Below are 27,191 nucleotides of genomic sequence, written 5' to 3'. Positions count from 1 at the left end.
AGCCAAAGTGAGTTCAGATTGAACCTAGAGGCAGTCAGTGGGTGATGTAATACTTTTAAAAATATGAAAGCAGAGATCAAGAAATTTCAGGAGTACAAACAGCCCAACACCAACCACTTGTGCCCCTTCCCAGTGAGCAGGAGATTGTACTATTGGCTCCTTTTAATTCTTGTGATTCCCATTCCCAGATTCCAATCACAAACAGGTTGCAGTTCATTTATTTACAAAACAATTTATTAAAAATAGGAACAGAAAATGACACTTGGAACAGCTCCAGCACAGGAAGGGTTGAATTTCTCTGATAAACTGGCCCCAAGCCTGCAGGCATTAAGATAATACCCTAAAGGAAAAGATGGTTTAACATTGCCACCTGCTATCTGAACCGGAACTTCCTATCTACTTCCTCTATTAACCAGAGAGAACCCTCACACCACACAATAGATGCAGCCAAGGATACTGGAAGCAAGGCTGGTGCAGGAAGCAACTGTGGGGAGGGGAACAGCCCATCTTGGGGGGATAAGGCCATGACTGTGGGGCTAGAGTGCATGTGTAATGTGGAGGGCCGGCATGGGATGGGGCAAAACTTAACTTCTCCATCCCCCCGCCCTTTTAAATAACAAGACAGACATCTGTGCTGTGCAAAAATGAAAAAAAAACCTGTACAATTCAAGCAAAAGAAAACTCCATGCATGTGAGCCCAAAAAGAGGGAAGGAAGGCCATTGGCCACAGGGAAAAAATAATACTGACAAGGCACACAGCCCTCCCCCCGCACCTTGCCCCTCCCCCCTGCCTTTAAGACTGGCAGCGATTGTCTGCAGGACCTGGCTATAACACATGCGGGAGGCACATCCAAGCTGGCAACGGTGGTGGCAGCGGCTTAGAGTAGTACCCTACACAGATGCAGAGCAGGTACACCTGCTAGCAGCAAGATGGCCATTATGATGACACAGTGACAGCTGCCAGTGCCCCATTCCGTGAATAGAAGAACTTGTTGAATGCCTCTTCAAGTAAACAGCTAAGTCGGCTTTGATCAGCCTGCAAAGAATCAGGGGAAAAAAACATTGTAAGAAAACCTGTCCCTACGCTCTTACTGGCTACAATGAAGCTCCTTGGAAAAGAAGAAAACACCGTATTTTCCAGAGTATAAGACGCACCAGAGTATAAGACACACCTTAATTTTGGGGGAGGAAAAATAGGGAAAATAATATGCTTACCAGATATTCATCTGGCTAGCATCCTTAGTCTGGTCAGCTTTAGCACATTATTTTATCCCCTGGTTAGATTTTTTTAAAAAGCCTTATTCAGAAAGAGTAACAATGAAAAAGTTTGCAAGCAAGTTAGCACCTGGTTAGGGCTGGCAAAAAAAACACTTGGAGCAAGGAGAGCAATAAAAAAACACTACAGAGACAGGGTTTGGAAAACATTCTTGACAGAGAGTAACAATGAAAGGGCTTGCAAGCGGGTAAGAGCTGGGACTATCGTTGGAAGAGCTGGAAAGAAACATTTGGAGCAAGGTAGAACAATGAAAAAAACCCTACAAAGATTTAGGGCTTGGAAAACATTCATTGCAAAGAGGAATCATGAAAGAACCTGCAAGGTAAGAGCTGGGAAGATCGCTAGCACCTAGTTAGGGCTGGGGGGAAAAGGTTCAGAAAAAAAGCTACATTCAGAGTTCAAGACACACCTGAATTTTCAGCCTCATTTAGGGAGGGAAAAGGTGCATTTTATAATCCGAAAAATACAGTAAGTCTTTTTTTCTTTTTGGGTGAACAGGGCTGAAATGTACCTCACTAATGAATCCTAACTGAACCAATTCAGTTGCCAGTTCCTGAATATTGTCACCTAAGGAAGAAAAAACAAGAGAATCGATATGTTGTCTAAGATGACAAAGAAAAGAAGAGAAGAACACAAACTTACTGGGCAGTAGGTCACAGCTCAAGTGTCGATTCAATTTGTCTTCCAGTTTCAGCAGCAGTGTCAACTGAATGAAAGGTGGGGCATAGAAGAAAAAAAGGAAATTTTATTTTTCACTTTCAACACTAGGTAGAATTCTGCCCCAAAAGGGAATAGGCCACTGCAGGCACATGGAAGCCCTAGACTGGTATAAGTCACCCAGCTTGAGGCAGATACATACATGGTGCTTCACACCCTCCTCCACCGATTCAATGTTGCACTGCATCAACAGCACCTGCAAATGACAAAGGTGTGTGATAAAGTGAGGTTTTGCTATTATTGGCCAAGGAGATGCGGATGAGGGACCAGCTACTCACTTTGCGAGTCTCCACTTCTGCTGGCTCTGGTGTTGGAGTCTTTACTGATGGGGGGGCAATGGGAGATTTCACCACCTCCTGCTGGGGCTGCTGAGGTCGGGGGAGGCCAAAGGCAGTAAGGGGATAAATTCCATTTCTGTGGAACCACAAATGGAATAACTCAACTCGGTGTTTTTGCTTGTTAATTCAGTGTACAAAGGGCCCAGGTTGGCTTGGCCAAGACACTAGTTTCAGTAACAGAATCCCACTGAGACAGGAGAAAGGAGCCTACCTCACATCTTCCAAGAATTTGTCTAGTTCCAGTGCTGGGGACTGTGAGAATCTAGGACAAGGCAGAGAACCAATTTAGCTTTTAGAGCATAAATTTAGTGAGCCAACTGTCAATTGCTTCCCATTCCATCTAATATTCTGTTGACCTCAGTTCATTGCACGGAAACAGAGAAACTCAATTCCAAAATTCCACTTCGAAGCTCTCACCCCCTCCATCCCCATCGGTTCCCAACTATTCAAACTCACATCATACGGACACCATCGCGGTCAGCATGGTTGATTTCAGCCAGTACAGCACTCATGTCCAAGTTCTTGGTCATTTCTTCAAGTGCATTCTCAGGGATCATGTCTATCACAAAATAAAAAAGTATACATTACATATTTTCCTTCACTAACACACTGTTATAACTAACGGGTTTCCTAAACATTCCTGCAATTTTCCCACTGAATAGCTTTGAAAGATATGAGATTTAAAAAGCAGATTTTAAAAATACAGCAAAGGACTAACCATGTGAGGCGAAAAAGAAACATGGCTATCCAGAATGCTATACATATGTCTTAGACATTTTTAAAAACATAAATGGAATGGTGGAATGTAAATGATTTTACAAGGGAACCTACCGTAAGTGGTTATAAAGATTTTAATTTTGTACCAAAAAAGGACATTAATACCGATAAGCAATAAAACCTTCTACAAAAACAAATTATTTTAAGTTTAGGAAAAAAAAGAAAGTCAGCTGAATGACTTTGGGTCAATCTCTTTCTCTCAGTCCAACCGACGTCATAGGTGGTTGTTGAGAGGGAAATAGGAGAAGGAAGTTGTGTTGGATATATTACCACCTTCAGTTTATTTCTAAAAATAATAAAGGCAGGATACAAACAAAACAAAAAATAAAGGACGGGTAAAACAGGTACAACAGGAAGATTTATAAAATTGCATGCATATATATATGTGTGTGTGTGTATAATGTGTGTATGTGCATGCATGTGTGCGCACATACATACACATTTATATTCATATAAATACCGATATTTATCAAGGTACTTTATATTCTTAGGAAGAGGTCCATCCCCCTGAGGTAAAAGACATTTCTCTAGTTAATTTAATCATTTAAATTGAAATCATTATCTGGAATTAACCTGGGACCTTCTCCATGCAAACTGATACTCTAGAGCAGTGTTTCCCAACTTGAAGATATTTGGACTTCAACTCCCAGAATTCCCCAGCCAGTTGGGAAACACTGCTCTAGAGATAAACTATAATGTCTCATTCCCCCCACTTCACTCCACAAGCATATTATTTTAGACAATATTTTTAAATATTTTTAAATTTGTCTGTTTACTTATGATTTGTTTCTACATGTTGTGAGCCGCCCCGAGTCTTCGGAGAGGGGCGGCATACAAATCTAAGTAATAAATAAAATAAATAAATGTATTTAATATTTCTTCATTGGGGCTTTTTACGACTATCCAAATGAAGAGAGTTGGACTGAGGTCCATTCACATTTGTGTATATGTTTTTCATATTTCAAAACCGTACATCTCTCTCATTTATCTATTATGATAATGGAAACTCAATCTTGAGAAAGTAGGCTGCTAATGTCTGAATATTAAGACTGTGAGGCACTAGGAGGATGTGAGAGCATTCAAAACTCATTTGTCCGGCTCATCAATCTTGCTCATTATTTATTGGATTTACATGTCACCCCTCTCCGGAGACTCAGGGCGGCTTAGATACAAAGGAAGCTGTTCTGGACTTCTCTATTCATCTTGTCTGCCTCCTTTTAGTAGATTTGGATTTTTCTGCTTTGTCATTTTGTTTCAGGGTATTTCTGGATTTATTGATGTACATATTAGTTACTGAGCAACACAGTCATTTCATACAAAATACTTTTTTTACACACTAGTGAGGGGTTTTGCTCTTAGCAGTGGTCCGCATACTTCTGTTGGCTATACTCACGCTGATGGCCCACAATGCAATGAGCTGCCAAAAGTTTCAGAGAGGGTACTTCAAACAAAGCTTGATGGAAGAGAAGCTCACGAGCTGTGGGCCGTTTGCTAGGTTGTGGCTCCAGGCACTTCTGAATAAACTCCTAGATAGGAAAAAGGAGACCAAATTTTGTATTAGTCCTGAGAGCTGGGAAATAATGGAAGAGGAAAGCAAGGAAAAGAACCAAGGACAGTCTTACTCTTTGTAATGGATCCTCTAGCAATTGGATGGCATTGTTAATAGCTTCTTGTGGCACATAGGAAGATTCGCCATTTCCCTGGATCTCCAGCACTGCCATCTATCAGCACAGAAACAGATGTCACTGGGCAACATCCTTAGATCACCAGAGAGGGGCACCTTTTATCAGAAAATTTCATCAGCCACCACAGATTTTGTTTCCTGATCACCCTATCGGTGAAGCAACACCCCTATTGTATCTTTCCACTGGATTTTTACTGTCAACAGAGAAATTGCTTTCGTTTCAACCATTTAATTGTATTAGTCATGTATTGCTTCAGGCCTATCAGAATTCCCATCACATAAGGAATTTAGAAACAGTTTTAATTGGAAGAGAACAAGAGGGGAAAATAATGGAACCCTCTTTAGGCCTGCTCTCCAAATCTGAAGCTATAACAAAAACTATCTTCACATCTTCTTTGTTGAGTGAAGAAAATGACCTTGATAGAAATACTGAGAATAACTGCCTACACAAAGAAGGCTAAAACATTCTACATTGCTCAAAAAAAATAAAGGGAACCCTTAAACAGCATAATATAACTCCAAATAAATCAAACTTCTGTGAAATCAAACTGTCCACTTAGGAAGTAATACTGATTGACAATCAATTTTACCTGCTGTTGTGCACATTCAACTTTGTAGAGAACAAATTATTCAATGAGAATATTTCATTCGTTCAGATCTAGGATGTGTTCTTTGAGTGTTCCCTTTATTTTTTTGAGCAGGATAGAAGTACCAAGAAAAGATATTTGGAAGAAGCTCGGGTAAATGATTTACTGAAGTACAGGCAGTTCAGATTAACAACAGTGTGAACTCCTTGATTCTGGTTGGGGGTGTTACTTGGAACCCTGACACAATAATTGGGAACAAGCAGCGGAGTTGTACTAGGCAATGTCATGTGACTATGCCAATTTACAACAGCAGCTCTTAGCTGAAGTCATTAAGCAAATCCCACGCACAGGTGTTAGGTACAACATCATGTGACCACCCCTTGCAACCTTCTGCCAGCTTCCCAAATGACTGCCCAATGGAAGCTGGCAGTGAAGGTTGCAAATGGCAATCGCGTGTCCACAGGATGCTGCAGCTGTCAAAATTGCAAAACAATTGCCAAGCACCCAAAATAAAATCACACTATTCCAGGGGATGCTGTGGGGCCAAAGTCTTTCCATTCAGCACCACTGTAAATGCAAACAATCACTTGAATAAATGGTCATTAATCAAGAACTACCTGCATCGGAAGGAAGATATCACCTCGAGGTTCGACCACTCCAATGCTCTCTACATGGGGCTAGCTCTGAAGAGTGTTCGGAAACTACAAATTGTGCAGAATGCAACTGTGCGAGCAGTATTGGGCCTCCCTAGATATGCCCATGTTCCTCCAACATTCCGCAGAGCTTTGGCTGCCAATTTGTTTCCAGACACAATTCAAAGTATTGGTAATGACCTATAAAGTCCTACATGGCATCGGTCCAGATTACTTGCAGGACCGCCTTCTGCCACATGAGTCCCAGTGACCAGTCAGGTCCCACAGAGTCAGCCTTCTCCAGGTCCCGTCAACTAGACAATGTCGCTTGGCAGGGCCTAAAGGAAGAGCCTTCTCTGTGGGGGGCCCGGCTCTCTGGAATCAGCTCCCCACGCGGAAATTCGCACTGCCCCCACCCTCCTTGCCTTCCGCAAGAGTCTTAAGACTCACTTAGGCTGCCCAGCTTGGGGCGATTAGATCTCAGCCCCCTGGCCGACAAATGTTTGTATGACTGCTGTTTGAATGAGTATGATTTTTTTTAACACAGCTGGGGTTTTTAGATTGTTTAGTTTCAAATTTAATTGGATTTGCTATTGTAACTGTTGTTTTATATGTTGTAAGCCGCCCCGAGTCCTCTGAGAGGGGCAGCATATAAATCCAATCAATCAATCAATCAATCAATCAATCAATCAATAAATAAATAAATAAATAAATAAAGTGCGGTCCAATTTGCCAGATAATATGTACAGGTGGGGCTGACATTTTCATTTATTAATTGCCCTCCATTTACCTCTAACGCACACATTCCAAAAGAGTAGATGTCCACTGCTGTAGTCACATGTGCAACTTCTGGAACAAAGAACAATAATCAGAAGCTATCTCTAAGGCACAGAGAACAGACTGAACACTTTTTCTGCAGTTAATACAGAACTGCAGGTCCCAATACCCCGGTATTCGTACCGCCATACTCTGGAGCAAAGAAATGCAGGTTCTTCTGCTCCTCGCGACATGTCTTCACATGATTGTTGATGGTATCTGGGGCAACTAGAAGAGAAGAGAATTGTAGGAGATCAGAGCCCATGTTTCTCTTTCCTTTCTGGCATATGGGACTTGAGGCAGCTTCCATCAAGTTCATCTCTGCAAGGAACCCCAAACAAAGAAAGCACTGCTCTTGTCCAGCCTCCCCAGCTTTCAGGCAGCACCACATCAGAAGCAAACTCAGAAGCAAAAAGAAGGGATGCCTACATTCTCTTCCAGAAACCCCAGGTCTTTTCTGCGTCAACTCAAAGCCAGGCAAAGCAATCATCTGATCTTTCTAAAGAAACGGACATGAAAAGAAACTAGATTCCGTATGTGTACATACATACACACACACACACACTATTAGAATAGGTGAGCAGCTTTTGTCCGTTGATGAAAGTAAAGGAGCCCATTCTCCCTAACTTTTTTTTAAAAAATTGGATAGTTGCACCAAGCCACTATTTTTCCAGGCAGGCACAGAGGCAGGCAAAGCTCAAAGGAAATCCCCAAATGCTGGTACTTTACCCATCACCTGGCAGTCTAATGCAAAGAAAGCAACTTCCCAATAACATGCCCAATTGTTCAACAACACTTACCCCCTATTTTTTTCACAACTTTCTCAGTGGATACAGCAAACAAAGCAATGCTTCTGGCAGCACCTGAACATTTATAATTTATTTTAAAATATATTTAACTTGCTTAATTAAAACAGTCCCTAAATTGACCAGTAAATAAAGGTAAACAAAGTCATCAGTGAATGACTATCACCAATTCTTATGAAGCTCCTGGCACAACAACCCTCATTCTAGCCAAGATACACAAACCATCCTGAAAAAATTTGGAAACCAATAAAGATCCACTGCGGAGGGGGGTATAACTTCGGCTGACATTAAAAAAAGGGGGGAAAAAACTAAGCCAACTTATATTATCCACAGAGAACTGTTTGTCTGCTATGTTCTTCCAATGTTAATTAGCTCAGTTAAAGACCTAGTGGATGCCTTTATTCAATGTGCAAAGCTTGACTTTTTTTGCTTTTGTATGTGTGGTTTAACTATTCTGCAAAGTTAGTCTGTGTTATTTATATTATATAGATCTAGGAAATGGGTTAGTTCATTAACTAAGATACATGTATTATACAAAACCACCCGTAGGCTCAAGGATGGTGCAAGCCAATTCACTCTATTTAAGCAGTGTTAAGAGATTTTAGTTCATGCCTCACCTTTCGATAAGAGGAACAGACTGAAGACGCCAGTCCTCAACAGCTGTTAGGCCCTATTGACATGACAGAAAACCAGCATGTGGAAGTCAAGCCGCAGAAGGTGCTTAAGACAAATGAGAAGGGACAACTACTTCTGATGAAAGAGAATATTTATAGCTCAGAGTTGAACTGTGAAGTCTTTGATGCTCTGAGCTTGTGGTTTTCCTGCAAACATTTAATTACCAAACTAGGCAACATCATCAGTACTAGAAGGGAGTGAAGTATGCTCCCATTTTATATACTACTGGCTTGCCCTGTTAGTATTGGTAGGAGTGGTCTTGGGGGTTCCTTGATTAGGCTATTGTTTACTGTTAGTATTTTTGCCCAAGTTGGTAGTGTCTTTATTATTGGTGTAATCTTGGTATTATCTTTGTTCATTGTTGGTGAAGAGATGTTTTGGGAGGTTTTGTTTCCTTTTTCACTTTTTGATGGCTCTTTTGAATGGTATGTAGATGTGCTTGTTGATACGCCAAGTTTAGAGAGCACCAAGGACCCCCACCGAACCGGGGGGGGGGGGGGAAATGCTGGCAGGACCAAATCTAGTAGCACCACTACTGCTGTCAAACAAATTAAATATATATTAACTTTTGCTTAATGTCAAAGTCTACTTTCTAATAAAATATTTCCAGATATTTGCTCCTGTCTGAAATTTTCCTGCAATATGTTGCTTTCCTTACATTCATATACTTTCTGTATCTAGCAAAAATCTGGTAAGTGCTTGAAAACAAGTTGAAAAGGTTTTTTTTAACCAGGCAACCCTTTTTAAGTCTTTATTAAATAAAACCTTTTTTAGAATGAGGAACTATGGCTGGAGCTCCTGCCAGTGAATACTGTTATATGTACTAGCATGTACTATATTGTTTACCAAAATAAGAGATGGGTATGAATAACAATGAAAATAACTCACTTTCTCCATACTATTACAATTATTATTATATTATTTGCTTGCTAATAATTTAAATTTATTAACTGCACAACTCCAGTGATTTCTGCTTGTTAAACAAGTAGTAGTGGGACATTATAGTTATTTTGATATAAACTTTCATGTATTCACTAATGCTATTATAGTTCTTTAATTTGTTATACTCAGGTTTCAATTTCTTTCTATAAAATTATTAGTTTCTTTCATTACTACACACTTCTGTTCATTAATACTAAGGTTTGCATACAGTTTTAAATTAATTACTGGTGTTTTTCAATATCCAATAGTTAAATATGTACAATGTAACTATGTTCTCAACAGACTAAAAGTAATGCATACACTCTCTACTTTTAGATGACCTCACTAGTATCTCCATCTCTTAACACTGCTTAGCGACTAATAAATGATTGTGGATTTTTAATGTTGTAAGCTGCTCAAAGTTGTGTGTGAATTGGGTGGCCACATACATTTTTTTTAATACAATAAAAAATTAATAAGGTATTTTAAATATGCTACTTATTTTAATAAATGTAGACTAGGTTCACCATATCTCACTTTGCTACTGATTAGGGATTAAGCTACAACTACCATGTTTCCCCGAAAATAAGACGTACCCCGAAAGTAAGGCATGTCAGAGGTTTTGCAGAATTTGCTAATATAAGGCACCCCCCGAAAATAAGGCGTAGTCAAGTTTACATACGGCTTCGGGGGCTCCTTTCCTCAGTGGTTCGTTTTGTTACCTCTAGGCAGCTGCACCAACTTTTTCCTTCCCGGCGGCGGCTCCGGCGGCTTCCCTTCATCACGTGACGTTCCCGGCGCTGCTGCTCCTCGAAGGAAAAAGTTGGTGCAGCTGCCTAGAAGTAATAAAACGAACCGCTGAGGAAAGGAGCCCCCGAAGCTGCCGGTATTGCAGCCTGCCTTACCCTTCCTGCAGCTTGGAGCGGTTAGATGGTAGAGACTGGGAGGCTGTTAAGCGGGCGGCCAGGAGGGGCGTGTCAGATCCCGACTCCCATTCCGTCTCACCCCGTCCCCTCAGATCTTGTAGCAGCTGCTTTAAGTAAGGCACCCCCCGAAAATAAGACGCAGCACAACTTTTGGAGGAAAAATTAATATAAGACAGTGTCTTATTTTCGGGGAAACACGGTAGATTCAGGAAGTCTAAAATAAACTATATTATTGCTTAGCATGATGTGTAAATCCAGATAATGAAACAGAAGTAATTCTATATTTTTCCTATCATATGCACAACTGAAGCAAAAGAATAGTGCTCCTTTTCATGCTGCCTCCATCTGGCAGCCATCACTCTCCTCTCAGCAATGTGTGGCATCTGTTTTTTGCAATCTTCTGAACTTCCTAGAGAACAAGGCCACATGGACTTGGTACAAGGTTCCTTTCAGCCCTCATTATTGCTGAACATACAATTATCCCAAAGGTTTCTCTCTGCTGGAAACTCAAAGCCACAGTCTCCTAATCAGCATTTCTCTTCCATCCAAGCTTTTTCTTTCTTTTAACCCAGTGTTTCCCAACCTTGGCAAACTTGGAGATATTTGGACTTCAACTCCCAGAATCCCCCAGCCAGCATTCACTGGCTGGGGGATTCTGAGAGTTGAAGTCCAAATATCTCCAAGTTGCCAAGGTTGGGAAACACTGTTTTAACCAGTCCCTGGGGCTTGGCTAAAGTTTCACTGGAGGTTCATCTTCTCTAGGCTCTTTCCTGGCAACCTGCCTTATTGTTCAGTTTCAATCACTCTACTCTGCCCTAAACAGAAAGGCTTGCTTACCTGTTATACCTAGCACTGGGAGAGGGGAGAGAAGCAAATCCCCAAGGGATCCTTCTACAGCTGAAGGGAATTGAATAGTTCCAATATGAGAACCATTCAAAGCAGAGCCTAGTTTTCTGATTCAACCAGAAACCCCAAAAGGAATTCAACGCATGTCCCTAAACTGGACAACATTGCAGCACTCTTATAAGCCTCACCCATTATCCCTATAAACAGTTGGCCACAGCTCAGGCCACAAGCAAGCAGCAAGCAAAATCCCAGTCATGGCTGTAAGGGAAGGAGGTAGCAGCCGCTCCTCAGACAAGAGCAGTTCACATGCAGGAGGAAGCATGCAGCGGGACAGCAGAGAAAACACAGACCAGAAATGAGAGAGGAGGGCAGGACTCCTCTCCAACCAAGCGCCAAGGGCAGGCGCAACTATACTAGAGTCATAAGCAAGGGACACTGAAGGGGGAAAGGAGCTTTTGTATATAATACATATATATATAAATATCTATATATATGGTGCCATTTATGTGTATATATAATTATTATTATTATTATTTTTAGAAAGTCACAGTCACATCACAGAGCAGAGAGATTTGCTCACCATTAGCAAAAATCCTATGAAAGACTGTTGGCAAAAGAGAGAGAGAGAAAGAGAGAGAGGCAGCCCATCAGCAGGAAATAAAACTCAAGAATTGATGGAAGAGCCAGCCTTTCAGCTAAGCCACTGTACCTCCTGTAGCAATGGGACAGACTGTGTTTGTCTCATCAGGACAGAAGGGAGGGTATTTTTATCCTGAACCTCTATAAAAATCCACAAAGGAGGTCAGTGCTCAGCTGTTTTGGGTATACAGTCTCCATGTGAAGCCAGACAGGAGCCAAATATACCACACCTACGTTTGGCCATCCGTCAACTGCAAATTATCTTCTACTTCTCATAATCCACTTCTTAGTCCAGAGCCATCTTTCCACCCTCTACCACTACTACCCATTCTTTCTCTTGACTTGCTGTTGGGTGGCCAATGAAACAAACACAATGTTAAAAGTTTTGATATCTGTGTGGTTACTTACCAAGTGTGTCTAAATTATATTAAAGTAGCCAAAATATATTTACAATCCCCCAAGGCATGTCACAACTTTTGAGCATCCCTAATGTTTGGAAATTGAAAGTTTAAACATTTGACACGCCCTACATCACTGGCCATTTGTCTTTCCTTGGAGGAAGAAAAGAGAAAAGGTTCAGATGGAGGATCTGCCTGAAAACAGAAAGCCTTCCTTGCATGTCATTCGTATAGATACAACACCTCTGAGTGATTGGTTAGGAAAAAAATGTTGTTCGTCTATCTCCAAGCCCTTCAATTTTCAAAAATAAAAGTGGATTTTTAAATATTCTAGTATTCTTCCAACTATTCCCAAGGAAAGGACATGTTCAATGAATTGCTACTCTCCACCTGATAAATCCCTATCAGAGATTTTCTAAGTTTCATTCCAATGGTTTTCCTTTTCCCTTCCTTTTTGACTACACTTCATTGAGAACTTTGTCTTCTGAGTTAGTCATTCAGTTTCTCCAACCTCACCTCTGTACCACTGTCTCTGGACGCCTCAAGGGTAGCCTCTGATGTTGCTGAGTTTGGAAACCTACTGGGATGCATTTGCCCGAACTATGATAATAGAATGGGGAAGAGGAAGAAAAATCAGAATAAAGATTGGAAGAATGGGAAGAACTCTTAATATTCAAAGAAACAAAATTTGTTTTCAGGTGGTGAGAAAGAATGGAACGGTATTTCTTAATAAATTAGGACAAAGATAGAATTATATCCTCCTTCACCCACTACTACACTCTTATGCTTCTATAAAGAAGTTAGGGAAGCTAATTACAATCCTTTAGATAACTCCTGAGATGGTTCCATGCAGGATGAGTTACTCTTCCTGCCATTCAGCACCCTAGCTTCCTTCTCTTCCCTATTCTTCAATGGAGTTCTTGCCAAAAATCTTCCTCATTTCTGAATTTGACATGTTTCTTTTCTTTTCAACATTCCATCAAATAGGCAAAAGGTGAGGGCATTAAATTTCCTTTCAAAATATTTATTGATGTTTCAATGGCCTATATCATTACCAGCTGTGATCAATTTTTCATCATTACAGTATTTTTAATCATTGTTACTAGGATGCCGTGGAACGAATCGAAAAAGCAAGCACTTCTTTTCAAAAAGCTATTTCAAGAATTCTAGTTTTACATAAGAGTTCTGGGACAAACGCGCAGAATTATTCCTTATTCCCAGGGAAAAGCAGTCCTGGAAGCGCAGTGATCACAAAACTACTTAAGATTGCTGCATTTCAATTTATTTAAAGTGCCATTAGTCACTGCAAAACAAACTCTGCTCAGTCTGCTTGTTCTCAATCCATGTGAATTACCTGTCCAGAACATGCAGATTCTATGTGGCCAGGCATGGGGGGAATAACTATCTCTTCCACCACCACCACCACCACCTTTTTTCCCGACTGTAATACATGAGAATGGTGTGATTATGCAGTAAAGATTGTTTTTAATATTTTTGGGTTTTAAATTTTGTTTTTAGCTAATATTGGATTTGTACTCTGTGTATTGTACTGTTGTGAGTCTCCCCGAGTCTTCGGAGAGGGGCGGCATATATCTAATAAATCTAAATCTAATCTAAATCTAATCCATGCACCCTTTCCTCAGATCAACAGAACTGTCCATCAAGACACAATACAAGCTACACATGGTGGCTAGTGTGCTAGTTTTCTTCTTCTGTAAGAGATGGCCATTTAACATGACCCTATTCAAACAGTGTTGAGCTAGGTTTGTTTCATGTTCACTTCTTGGGTTTAATTATGTAGCAATCCTAATAGAAGATAGTTACTACAAAAGTGTCCTTCATATGCTGTGATGTCTGTTGGACCCAACTGCAGAATCAGTAACTTTTTAGTCCAGTAAAGATTCTTCCTCTATCTCAAAAGCCAAGGAAACAAGTCTTTCCATTAATTTTGTCCAGTGTAAGTTAATTAATTTCAGAATTAGAAATCTTTATTGTTTTTTAAGAACTGTTCCATTACATATCTCTTGGAACTAGGTTTATGTTATTTGGGGGCCTGAGATGTCCCAATTTCCACTTCTTTCAAGATGATGTATGTCATGTAATTAAGACTGACACTTAGATCAGTTAATACAATAACCTATTTCTCGAACCATCTTCACTTTACTTCTGATTCATGGAGTGTGTGTGTGGTGAGCGTGTGTGTGTTTCCTTTTTACTTGGATTTCACAAGCTTTGAAAGGTTTTTAGAGTAGCTTTATTTACTTGATCCATTCTGCATTAAACCCAAAGACATCCACACCATAAAATATTATTATTAATACTTTATGTTATGAGGAATTTGATTCCAATAGAGTCATTATGTCCCCCCTCCAAATACTTAGAAATTGAAGTTTGAAAAGTTGCTATTCTTATGGCATTAGAGTAATCAGATAATTGTATGAGGAATAAAGCTTTTTACAGCTACTAAATAAGACAGCATTGTGTTATTTTGGATATTGGGGCATATTTACATAAAAAACATGATGTATATTAATTACTAATTTCTGAGAGTTCAAATGGGAAGGTAGCAGGATATACAAATGTAATAAATAAAGTAATATGAGAAATATAATGCTCATATTATCCAGCTTACAGACTTCCCTTTGGCATTTAAGTTGGCTATTGGGGAAACAGAACTATGGGTTTCTGAGATCTTTGATTTGCTCCAACACAGCTATTATGTTTGTAGGAGTTTTATTTTTTCCACAATTGACTCTCCAGAAACTATGTTTATATCAATTTAATTATGGTTTTAAAATAACCATGGTTAAATCATGATTAACACTGTCCCATAGGCTTCAAAAGTAATCTTGAGAATTTTCATGAATTAAATCGGCATAATTCATTGAATAGGATATAAGCAGCACAAAAAAAAAATGAGATGAAATGCTAAACATATATTTGTGAAAAATGGAGCAGCCAACAGCGATACTTTGTTTACTAACAGCTCACTAACTAAGACTGGCCACAAGAAACTGACAGCCCAAGAAGCGAAACAAAGAGCTCTGCCCATCCTGCCGTCCCCTACAATTCTGATGAATCAGTGTATTCAAGTGAAAGACTGGCAGGGAAGCAGCCAAGAATAAGCAGCATCCCCAAGGTTCCAAATGTTTGAATGATAGAGATAAAAATGAGTTGATAGCAGAGTTTTCTGCCTGCAAAGGAGTAAACAGAGACTCTACAAAAAGAGGATAGAGCAGCCTGCAAGTGGCAAAAGGTCCAGGAAGTTTCCAGAGGTCAACAACAACAGATGTAAAGTAGAGGCACCCGTTGCAACAAAATCCTGACATACAGACATTACTAAATATGCTCCAAGTTCTAGAGGTTTGCTTGGATTAATATAAAGCTTGAACCAATGTCAGGAAACAAAGCAAGCCAAAAATGGAACTGTAGCATACATTAAATAACAAACTAATTCTACAACAACCTCACCTGATCCAATCTTAATAAGTCCATTGTGCTGGATGAAGATGGTATCACAAGTCAAGTTTCCATGAATGATGGGAGGATCACAGGAGTGAAGGTAACTGGAACAACAACACAATAGAGTGAATCACAGCTACCAGATATACAAACACATCATTTGCGAAATCAGTTTGCAGGTACAAGGAAAATATATATTTTAGTAACAGAAAAATCATCTTCATTTGCATTATTTCTGGTATCCAAAGAATGTAGTTTGTTGGTAGTTTCTGTTTGTAATCCAAGACTTTTTTTTTTAGCTTTCTAGTGCTGCTGAAACCATATCATACCCCAAAGACGGTGAAAACCAAAGTAAGCAATAGAAGAAGATTCTTCCCTTTACTTTCTCCAAAAGCCTTTCTTATACAATTAAAAAAAATAGATATTCCACTGAGCCTCTGAAAAAGGGTAATCTCTTGTATATCAACATTGTGCCCAAGACCATCCTCCTTTCAAATATGTAAAGGCACATACCTGAGGGCAGAAAGGATTTGGGTGCACCAACGCTTCCAGGCCTGCAATACAAATGAAATATCACCAAAAGGTTTTCAGCATCTCCTGCAAAACTTAAGTCATCATTTGGTGTCTCTACAGTGCCATTTCTATTCTTATTACTTCTGGGCACTGTTCATTTGCAAATCACAGCTGGTTTCCTTTTACTTTGCTCCAGAATTAGATAGAATAAGCTCAGGACTCTCAGGCAGAAATCAGACTTACTAAATAGTCTGATATTTAGTAATAGACTTACTAGATAGCCATTTTTTTCCTCATGGTCATTGGCAGAAAGGGAAGCAACAGTATCTTGGTCAAGGGCTACAGACACCAAAAAAAAAAGAAAAGAAAAGAATAGCACCAACACAAATTTAGGGAGTTTGGATAGAAAGTATGTAGTTGGGCAGAAGTTACCTTTTCATTCATGGTCTTGTGATTCTTCTTCGTTTTCTTCAAAAATTGTTTCAGGCTACCGGAGGACATGTATTCCGTGATGAAGATAACCTAGGAGTAGGGTGGAAGTTATCAACTGCTGATGCTCCATATTTTTCCTCACTAAAATAAATGACAATCACACAAAATTCTACTTACCCTGGCTTTATTTTCTTTTACATCTGCCCAGTATTTATGGAATTTCACAATGTTTAGATGCTCCAACTGGATCAGGTTGTCAAAGACAGCTTTGACCTTTTCCTGCAGCAGCAAAGCAAAGAAGTGTAAACAAGTCAAGAAAAGAAAAATGCCATTAGCAGAGTTTCAACACAGCCTGAAACTGGGCTCGTTGACTTCACAAACAATTCTTCATCCACATTTACTCCCAAGGCTGCAAGATGGAGGGTAATGGAGGCTTTGGTTAAATTTAAGTCAAGCAAACAGACTAGCCAACGATTGAAAATATCCTACAACTCCTTCATTTTCATCTGCTTGATTTCAAGAAATGAATTCATAGTCACATCAAAATTTGAACTTTCATACAACAGATATCTTGTCTGTCTTTTCACAAATCTTCATTCCAGTTTCACCAACCTCTTGAAGCTTAAAATTCTTGCGTTCAGAGAACTGGACTTCATTCCAAACCACCTCCACACCTTCTTCTGTATCCATTGCCAAATAGGCACTATCAATTCCGGGAACATTGCGTTGATTAACCTAGATGGAAATAGACAAAAATAAAAGCCAAATTTCAGGCAGACTACAAAGGTTGTTGTATCTGCAATTTATTGCTATTTGACCTAAAGAAGTAAGATGAAGCCTCCTGGGTCTCTACCAAAAGCTATCTAGAGGAATCTCACAAAACAAATGAATAGGTGAATTCGGTAAGATAAAAAGCAAGACATAATAAATGTACTTCTCTGTTGCTCCTCTGCAACTAGAATTTATTTCTCTCCTGGAGGAAAATGGAAGATCTGGAAACACTAAAGATGGATTCACTACAGATATATACACTTCACACTATTTTCTTTTAAGACCAGAATGTAATATATAGTATGCCAAAGAAATTTTTTAAAAGATAGGAAAACACAAAAGCCAGCATAGCTAGAATTTAAACTAAAACAATTTGCTGTATTTTTCCATAATTTTAAATCTATGCAAACCATCCTTGCTTCCACCATGTCTGTACTCCACATCATCGTGTCTGTGTTATTTCACCTATCCACTTCTCTCTTTCAGAATCCCATCAACACTGCCTAATTTATCATGTACTGAACATCTGTGTCCTCTTAATGCATTTACTCCTTTTTTATATTTTGTGCAATATGATCCCCAGTCATCCTCATCTAAATGTCTTTTCATACTGGTCACTCTTCACATTCACTCCATACCCATTTATTCTTGGTCCTATTTCTTGTTCACCATATAGCTTCATAAAAATCTAATTCCACTACATTCAACTTACTGTTGTAATTCTCTTAATATAACAAACTCTCACTTCCATATAGCAAAGTGGGAGGAACAACACTCTTATAATTTATGAGGAACTGTGGGAAGAAAACAGGAAGTAAGGAATTTTCATTTATGTGAGATATAAAAGCCTGGATAGCAGAGATATGGGGGTAGGATGTAAGAAAAAATACTAACTTGCTGTAAATGTGGCTATAAATTAATTCTCACAGCTTTAAATATTACCTCATATTTAGGTTAAAGCATTTGTTAGAAATCTATTTTATGTTTTTACACGTAGTCCTCAGTTTTCACAATTGGAACTGAGAATTCCAATACTAAACTACATAGTCATCAGTGGTGCAGTGGTTGGAGTACAGTACAGTACTGCAAGCTACTTCTGCTGATCACCGGCTGCCAGCAGTTTGGAATCTCAGTAGGCTCAAGGTTGACTCAGACTTCCATCCTTCCAAGGTTGGTAAAATGAGAACCCAGATTGTTGGAGGCAATATGCTTACTCTATGTAAACTGCTTAGAGAGGGCTGTGTAAAGCACTGTGAAGTGGTATATAAGTCTAAATGCTATTGCTATTGCTAGCCGCTAAATGAAATATCCCATGACAACAGACTTATGTCTCATTCAAAGCTCTTAAAAGGAGTCACTCTTGGTTGTTAAGCCAAACATCGCGACTGTAATCCAGGGGTCGAACTGGCAGGCTGCGGGCCAGATGCTTCACACACAGGCCATGCTCATCCCAGCTCCGTGAAGGGGAAAAACGTTGTGAAATGTCACATAATGGCAATATGATGCTGCAAGTTCGACAGCCATGCTATAACCTGCAATTTTACTGCTGCCACTGCCAGAAACTGGTTGTGAAGCTACCATACGTCAATCATGTGACCCCCAGGGATGCTACGATGGTTATAAATGCAAGGATTGGTCATAAAATTATTTTTAGCACCCTCATAACTTCAAAGAGTTGATAGAAAGGGCAATCGTTAAGCAAAGTCTACCTCTATATTTCTAGTTTGCCATCTGCATCAGGCTGAACACAGCTATAGATAGGATTTTTAAAAATGGGTTTAAATTACAAGAAAAAACATTTCAACTAAAGATCAAGAAAATGTCCTAAAATGAAGAGCTGTTCAATAATTGGACAGATTATCTTCAGATTCTCCTTCAACAGATGCATGCTATATCTTTCAGGTTATCTCTCAGAGATTCTTGTATTAGACAGGTGATTGAACCTGTTCTCTTTTTTAAAGTATCAAAGATTTTTCACATTCTTCTCTCACATTCCACATTACAATCTTCCATGTGCCATCATTGTTACCAGATAGATCCATAAATTATTGATTTCTGCTGCCCATTATGGCTCGATTAGTAATAAATTTGTCCAATTCCCCTTTGAACCTTTAAACTGGTAACTATCTTATTTGAATTCAACTAGTGGGCTCATATAACACCTTAAAATAAAAAGAGATTATAACTCAAGATCAAGATACTCTGTGAACTAATTTTGATTAAACCTCACTGTATATATTGTACACATCCAGTCAACTGTAATTTGTTCAGTAAACGATAGTTGTACCTTCAAATATTTCTAGTTTTGTTCCTAAATTACCTGCATTTCACTTCAATATAAAGACCTTTACATTTCTTACCAACTCTAGGAGTCTCTTATATCACCCATGCTTGAGGTTTTCTGAATATGGAAGTAAATTCTGCCATCACAAAGCTGCAGGAGAACTGTGCCTATGACAGAAGTCTTCTTAGCATTATTGTGTTTCTGAGCCACTCTTATTTTTAGCATTCCCTTGACTTTAATTCTAAAGCTCAGAGCAACCCCGATTCTTAAGGCTTATCATTCTCAACTCTTCTAAAATTCAAGCTTCCAGTACCAGTCGTTTCTTCAAATTCCTACTTTCTTTATAATGGTTAAAACCAAGAAAAGGCAGGCTATAGTCTTAACCCCACAAGCTGAAGCTGCCAAAATTCAGTGGATAATACCAAAATTACAGTATAGAGAAATGGTTTTTATTTTTAAAGCAGTACTAAAATATATATGTATTAAATTTAATGTATTACATTTCAAGTAAGAATGCATGTGTTGTATATTAAGGGGCAGGAGCTCAAGAGATAAAAAGTTTGCTCTGACCCCTTCAATGATATCACCAACAGATCCCGTACAATTCCCTGAACTAAAAGGAGTCATTTAAAAAACCCGTTTCTTAGTATAACTATTCTGGTCCAGTGATTCCTGAAGTCTTAGGTAAGGCTGTATAACAAAAATTACACAACCACCTATGTTAAGGAATCACATGTCTCTTTGTTGCCCCTCCCTTTTCTTGATGTTTAGCCAAATCATCTTGTGGGTCAAGCCAGCGAGTCACACATCATTACCAAGCCAAGAGTCAACCTCATTATGATCTCAGAGATATTTAAAAGTACAGTATATACTGCTCCTGAAAGACAGGGGGAAGGGGAAAAGTGGGAACATCAAACAATGGCATGACCTAGAGAACAGCTGCAAACAGCAGAGGATGTTAAAGTGCTGAGTTAAAAATGTGTACAGAAAACCAGCAATACAAAATCATCCAGCTAAAGTGCTGGTGGCATGGTTAGCAGGCTTTAGCAAATCTATTTTAAGAAAGGAGGAAGAAAACAAGGCAAAAGGCAAAGCAGGCAAAGCTCAAGACCGGACAAAACACTACACTCAGTTGTAGACCACAAGAGGCAGGAGATAAAGAGTATTAAACAAAGGTTACAAAGAGTATCTGTAAAGGAATCTAACTTGATTCCCCCTCCAATGTTATTAAAGAACACATTAGCATTCACTTTTTAAGATGAAAAGAAATGGAAAATCTTAATAAAGCTGCTATGGTATATCAATGTCTATGTATAATTCCCAAGTAGGAAAATATAAAATATGTCCCCTCTTCACGTTTTCAAATGATATTGTCAAATATATCATTCATAATAAAGGTATATGCATCCATAATGGTTAGTAGCCATTAATATTTTAAACTAGAAGCTATAGATCTATCACCTTCTCTCTTTTTTTGGCCTTTGTGTTCCTTTGGGGAGACTGCTGCACATTCAAGGCATAATTTTCTGTTTTGAAAAAACTACTCTCCAGTACAATTATGTATTTGTTTATAAAAAGAAAAACTTCCAAATAGTAATATTGTGCTCCTACCCACTTGCGAATCTTCAGCTTCTTCTGAATATTAAATCCCTGGTCAACAAAAGGCCATCCACAGCTCAGCAGTAGTCACCATCAATACATTTTCTGACACAGATTGTGGTTTTTTAAATTTTAGTAACAGTGATATTCGCAGGAGGAAAAGGGCATGAATCTTTCTGTATTCAGCAAAGGAAAACTATCTGGTATATCTAAAGGTTTATGTTCTTGCATATTTAAAGGAAAGCCTTTCCAACGCATCCTACACTGGATTTAGGGTTGAATTCAAAAGCAGGAGAGAATCCAGAATTAGCCAAGAGTCCCTCACAGCAAAATTTTTGAAATAGGGACTAGTAGCAATCAATTGTCATGACAGCTTATTGAAAATAAACCATCAGGATGACTAAATCAAGACTTTCAATACACAGAACAGGATAACATTGTAATTATCTATGCTAAGCCAGCTAAGTCAATTTCTCCTCAAAATCAGCAATGATGTCTAGTTTTTTCTCCAGCCAAATAAGCCATTATCCCAATACTCTAGACTTCAGAACATTCAGGACAACACATAAGTGTTTTTACAAAAAAAGAAACAGCCTGTATTCAAAAAGCTATTCTAAAATCTTTAATATAAAGCTATGATCTTGTTAACCTACCAGGTTTAATAACCTAAAATTATCCAAAATATTTTCTAACCCATAAATAACTTCCTTAATAACAAGAGAGCAATTGTCCTATATTTAAAATATTAAGGAAGAAGACACTTCAGCAGAACACACCCCAAACAAGTTTCAGTCAAGGAAACAGAATAAAACCAATAAACCTGACTAGGTGCCTCAGTGGCTAAGACACTGAGCTTCTTGATCAAAAAGGATTGGCAGTTTGGTGGCTAGAATCCCTTGTGCGGGTCTCCTGCGTGAGCAGGGGGTGGGACTAGATGATCTCTAAGGTCCTTTCCAACTATGTTACTGTTACCATTGGCTTTAAAGGACTGAATCCACATCAGAAAACTAAAGATGGGGATAATATCCAGAGCCATATATTACTTAATTGCCAGGCATACAGGAAAAGCTTTCCTCCTATGTTATTCCCATGCTACAGACTACACATTCTGGGAGCTGCAGACAGATCATATTCCTTTCAGGAGTGGAGTGAAGGCTTTTCTTTTTAGTCATGTCTTCAATTAAAATCCCTTTTAAGTCAAATTCAACTTCTGGTGATTTCATGGACAGGTTTGTGCTGTTTTCTTGGCAATAGTAAAAAAAGGGGAGGCTTCCAGGACCACAATCTACAATCCTGGAATTAACATCAGTTTCTACGACTTTGAGTCTGAAATTTCAAGTGTTTATTTTTGTATGGGTAGTCACTTTGAAAACCATCTGGGAACAATGAAATAAAAACAGCAAAAATAGTAATAAAACCTCAATAAATTTCTCGGGCTGTCTTTAAAAACTTGCTTTTGTCTTTCAGCAAAGAGTTTATAACAGCATATCATTTTCAGTCAAATTCCTTACTTCAAGTACCATTAATCTACCGGTAAGGTTGGAAAACGAAATTCTAGCAATCCAAAAACAGACACTTCACAGCTATTTTACATAAAGGCAAAAAAGCCTCAGATTCCTAAACAAGAAAATTTCACATTGAAACCCTGTCTAGAATATCTTGCTCATAACCAGAGATGCACTTCTCCCCAAACCCACCACCATATCAAAGTAACTATTTCTCTTGTCTTGACTCTTCCAGGTACACCCCCATAACTCCAACACTCCGCAAGCTGCACTGGCTACCAATCAGTCTCCGGATGCAATTTAAGATGTTGGTTACCACCTATAAAGCCCTACATGGTTTAGGATCAGATTATTTACAGGACCGTCTTCTGCCTCATACTTCCCAGAGGCTGATTAAGACCACAGGGTTGGCCTTCTTTGGGTCCTGTTGGCCAAACAGTGCCGACTGGCGGGACTGCGGGGGAGGGCCTTCTCTGTGATGGCTCCGGCTCTCTGGAACCAACTACCTCCGTAGATCCGCACCATCCCCACCCTCCTAGCCTTCTGGCAAGCCTTAAAAACATGGCTTTAGCCAAAAAACCATTTGACATATAACGCCTTATCGAAATGTATATTTATTGTCTTGATATTCTGTCATATTTTTGTTGTTTGAAGTATAAAATATTTGAAAATAATAAAAAATATTTTTTTTAAAACCATGGCTTTGCCAGCAGGCCTGGGACTGTTGAGCTATATAGCACACTGCTCCGGCCCAGAATTGATGACTGTTTCTATACTGGGATTTTAATTGTTGTCTATCGTATTTTATTATTGTTCGCCACCCAGAGTTGGTCAGGAGTTGGGCAACCTGGGAACATAGAAGATTGACCGCAGCAAAAGACTTCATGGTCCATCTAGTCTGCCTTTATACTATTTCCTGTATTTTATATATTTATAAAACATATAAATTATATTTATAAAATATATAAATATATAACCTATAAATGTAATAAAACTTTAAACTTCCAAGTCAGTAATGGGAACAGGGCCAACTGTCTCTAAGTCCTAAATAGCGCCTATGACTAGCCAAATCTAGTCTCCCAGAGTCCCTAAGGAGTTGGGCGGCCTATAAATCCCAATAATAAATAAATAGAAGAAATAAATCTCAACTTCCACACTGTAGGACCCGACTGGCCCTCCTCACAGTCTTTGACAGCTGTTTACCTACAAACCTCTGCAGCCTGGAGGATCCCAGGAGGAGGCACCCTGAGCTCTCGGGAATGGAACTTTTTTCCTATAGCCCCCCATCAACTCCTCTTCAGGACGGCTTCCTTTCGTGGCAGGCCTCCGAAAGGGGCCAGCTTCGAGTCAACCAGAGATATTGGGAGAGGGACGGGACACGTCACTTACCTCTTCGCGCCTCTTCTGCCAACGCCCGCAAGGTGATTCCTCCAAGATCTCGGACTCGTCTTCGGACTCGTCCTCTTCTTCCTCCTCCTCCTCTTCCTCCTGAGCGGCCGTCGCTAAGGGCGGCGAAAGGGAAGTCATGCCGGACCCCGCAGACGCAGCCTCGGCTTTCTGGTCGGGCCCGAGGTTGCCGGAGACTGGCTTGGTTTCGCCCTCAGACATCGCCGCGACGTGTTGGGGGGGGGAGGCGACCTACACGTTGGAAAGAGACGCGACTTCTTCTCTCAACCCAGCAGGGCAGGCGGGGCAGAGGCCGTTCGTGTGACGCAGCACCACGACGACGCGCTTCCGCCAGAGTCACGCAGGCCACGCCCCCTTCCCGCCACGCCCCCTTCCTCCAGCGCGCGGGGCAAACGCGGGGGGTGGGGGTGAACCGGCCCCTCACGCTCCACCAACCCGGCGCCACAAGGCCTCGGCGCGCCCATAGCGCTGTCACCCCGGCGACCGCTGTCTCCTCCCTCACCCCAGCCACGACAACCCGGCAGAACTCACCCGGGGGGCGCAGGTCAGCCTCCGCCGCAGCTCACCGACCCGAAGCCAACTAAATTTTACCCCACAAGCCGCGCTGCGACGGGAGGCGCTTTCAAGGGGACGGCGGAGGCAGGATTTAAAGCCGAGCCAATAGGAACCCGACCTGCGCGTCGAAGGCGTGTTCGGATTGGTCGGAGCGCTGCAAGGCGAGCCCCATTCAACTCCAGCTGGCCGCCGAGCGCTCCCGGTGGGACACAAGGCGACAGGGCGGGGCCTTTATGGCTGCGGGAAATGGAACCAGAGACTCCTGCGCACGTTGAGAGACCTATGTGCGCGGTCCACAACCAGCTCGCGTGGAGCTGCTCTGTATTTTCAAGCGGTCTTACAGAGCCAGTGCGACCGCTGCGTGAAGCAAAGGGAGAATTGGCTGCGGGTTAAGCTCTTACATTCCTCGTTGAAATGCTGCTAATCACATACGTGGTTCGAAAAGCTCCCTCTGATCATTAACAGTGTTTCTGAGTCAGGAAGAAACCGCCCCTTGGATAATAGTTTTGAGCATTGGTAATAATAGAGCAAAAAACTTACGCACGAATTAACAGTTGGTTCGCACATAGCCATAGTAACACTGAATCATAGTTGCCTGACTAAATCCCAGGTTTGCTGCATTTGGCCAAAATCTACACAAACCTTGATGTATGTGTTTATCTGAGGTGTGATCTAAGTAAGTTAACATATCAGAACTTTCCTAATTAAGCTGCTAATTCTCCAGGTGCTGATACTGAAGATATACATTATCCACCAGCTGGTGGTTGTCATTTTGGTTAATAGGCAATACTGTATATCATGAATTTGTGTAACCCAATAATCAAGACAAGTAAAAGGAAACCGAATATCCAAGCCAGAAGATAAAAAATATTTTATATAAATATTGTTGTATGGATATTGACTATTGTAATAGAGAATGATTTATTTTTCCTCAAAGTATAAATAGAAACAGAAACAGAAGATTGACGGCAGAAAAAGACCTCATGGTCCATCTAGTCTGCCCTTATACTATTTCTTGTATTTTATCTTAGGATGGATATACTATGTTTATCCCAGGCATGTTTAAATTTAGTTACTCTGGATTTACTGACCACATCTGCTTATAAATTATAAGTTTATATATTATTTCTTAAATGTTTGTTGTTAATTTTGTGATGTTTGTGTTTTTGTATTGTATTGTATTGTCTTTTTTCGTTTGATATATGTATTTTTAAAAGAAGAAATTTAATAAAAACTTTTTTAAAAAAAAATTGTGTAATCCCCATCGAAAGCCATCAAAACTGGTTCGATTGCTACAAGATTGGAGGCTAAAATCACCCAGTCAGTGTCAAGCGGATGCAGAAGTTGGTGATAAATTAATGGCTTGCCACACTATCTGTAGAAGGCCTGATGTTTATGGGAACTTGGGAGGGGGGATTTTCACAAGGGAACAGATGCAACCACAAGGCATTCTTTCGAGTGGTTCAAAGCCATCCTGTGCCCACCCACCTGGCAGAAGTGGAGGAAGGACTTGCCACACTGGCCCAATCTTAGTAGGCAACATGACAAGTTGTTGGGTGGGGGACAAGGGATGTGAACTTTCAACCGTGTGAGGTTCAGATTTCCCAGTGTAGGTGCCACAATGGCTCCAGCAATAAATTGGAATTTTGAGGAGTACTTTGACTTGGGACTCTGATTTAGTTTGGATGCTACCTGGAACCTTGACAGTCAGTTTCCATAGTTGACTAGACTTGAACTTGAGTCTCTCCATTTTTTTATTTTTTTAAAGAAAAAATATAATCTTTATTGAAGATAAATAGGGGGATACATAAAATAAAGGGTGTGCAGATAGCAATACATATGCATATGAATTTTGAGTATACAGTTGTAAATCAGAATACACACATATATATATACCGTATATGTAAAGAAAAAGCTAGGGAAAAAGGAAAGAGAAAAGAAGAGAGTGAGAGAAGACAAGAAGTAAAGAGAGAGGAAGAAGAAAAAAGAAAGAAGTTCATATCTGTAAATTTATCATGTCATAGATGGTGTCAACTTATCTTTTGACCCGATTGCTCTACAGCTTTTAAGATCTTTACTGTCAGTATAAATAAAAATTTTGAGTTTCTAAACTTAGGTTAGAGTTAAGATTTTTGTCATTTTGATTTTTTTGTCCTTTTTCCTTAATTCCTGGTGTTATTTTGTAGGTTCATGGGATAGTTGTTTGGGTAGAAAATACCAAAATCATAGTGAAGTTGGAGAGTCTCTCCATTTTTATTACAAATTTTTTCCCCGTAAAATTGCTGTCATCTAGCAAAGATGTAAGGTTTTCTTTATGACTATCTTAACCATTCAACCACATTGTATTACCCCAACTCTACAATATTCTTTTTCAGTTACAGTGGATACAATAGCACATGCTGTTCTAATATAAGTGCACATAAAGTCGTGTAAAGATATAATGATTGCTTATTTTCAATTCTAAATGATTTTGAGCACAGAATATGTTCTTTCAAATTATATTTGAAAGTTTATTAGTAAATGTGACTATACTTAACTGCCATTTCCCTAATATAGGGAATCCTTCGTTTTTAACCTTTCTCTTTTAGTGTACAGCAACGTCTGTTAAGCAATTTGACAACAAAT

The 27,191-nt window shown here is 39.7% G+C and overlaps 1 protein-coding gene across 2 annotated transcripts; it reads right to left on the bottom strand.

Annotated features, from left to right (window-relative positions):
* Positions 1–216: 216 nt before the first annotated feature.
* Positions 217–25,288, bottom strand: NRBP1 (nuclear receptor binding protein 1). 2 transcript variants are annotated; one of them, XM_070734995.1, is made up of 18 exons: positions 24,543–25,288; positions 23,994–24,242; positions 17,058–17,180; positions 16,623–16,724; positions 16,446–16,535; positions 16,014–16,054; positions 15,510–15,604; positions 6,972–7,055; positions 6,802–6,860; positions 4,731–4,829; positions 4,502–4,634; positions 2,788–2,890; positions 2,543–2,593; positions 2,272–2,407; positions 2,136–2,189; positions 1,919–1,982; positions 1,788–1,843; positions 217–1,036 (listed from the first exon to the last, which is right to left on the bottom strand). In XM_070734995.1, exons 2-18 carry the CDS (start codon positions 24,210–24,212, stop codon positions 938–940), a joined length of 1,608 nt encoding a protein of 535 aa, XP_070591096.1. In that variant the 5' UTR covers positions 24,213–24,242; positions 24,543–25,288; the 3' UTR covers positions 217–937. The 2 variants fall into 2 exon arrangements, with proteins under 2 accessions (XP_070591096.1, XP_070591098.1); XM_070734997.1 differs by lacking the exon at positions 24,543–25,288 and having other exon boundaries at positions 23,994–24,522.
* Between the last annotated feature and the right edge of the window lie 1,903 nt (positions 25,289–27,191).

The sequence above is a fragment of the Erythrolamprus reginae genome, chromosome 1 (assembly GCF_031021105.1).
Source record: "Erythrolamprus reginae isolate rEryReg1 chromosome 1, rEryReg1.hap1, whole genome shotgun sequence".
NCBI classification, from domain to species: Eukaryota; Metazoa; Chordata; class Lepidosauria; order Squamata; family Dipsadidae; genus Erythrolamprus; species Erythrolamprus reginae.
This window is presented reverse-complemented; position numbering and strand designations above follow the sequence as displayed.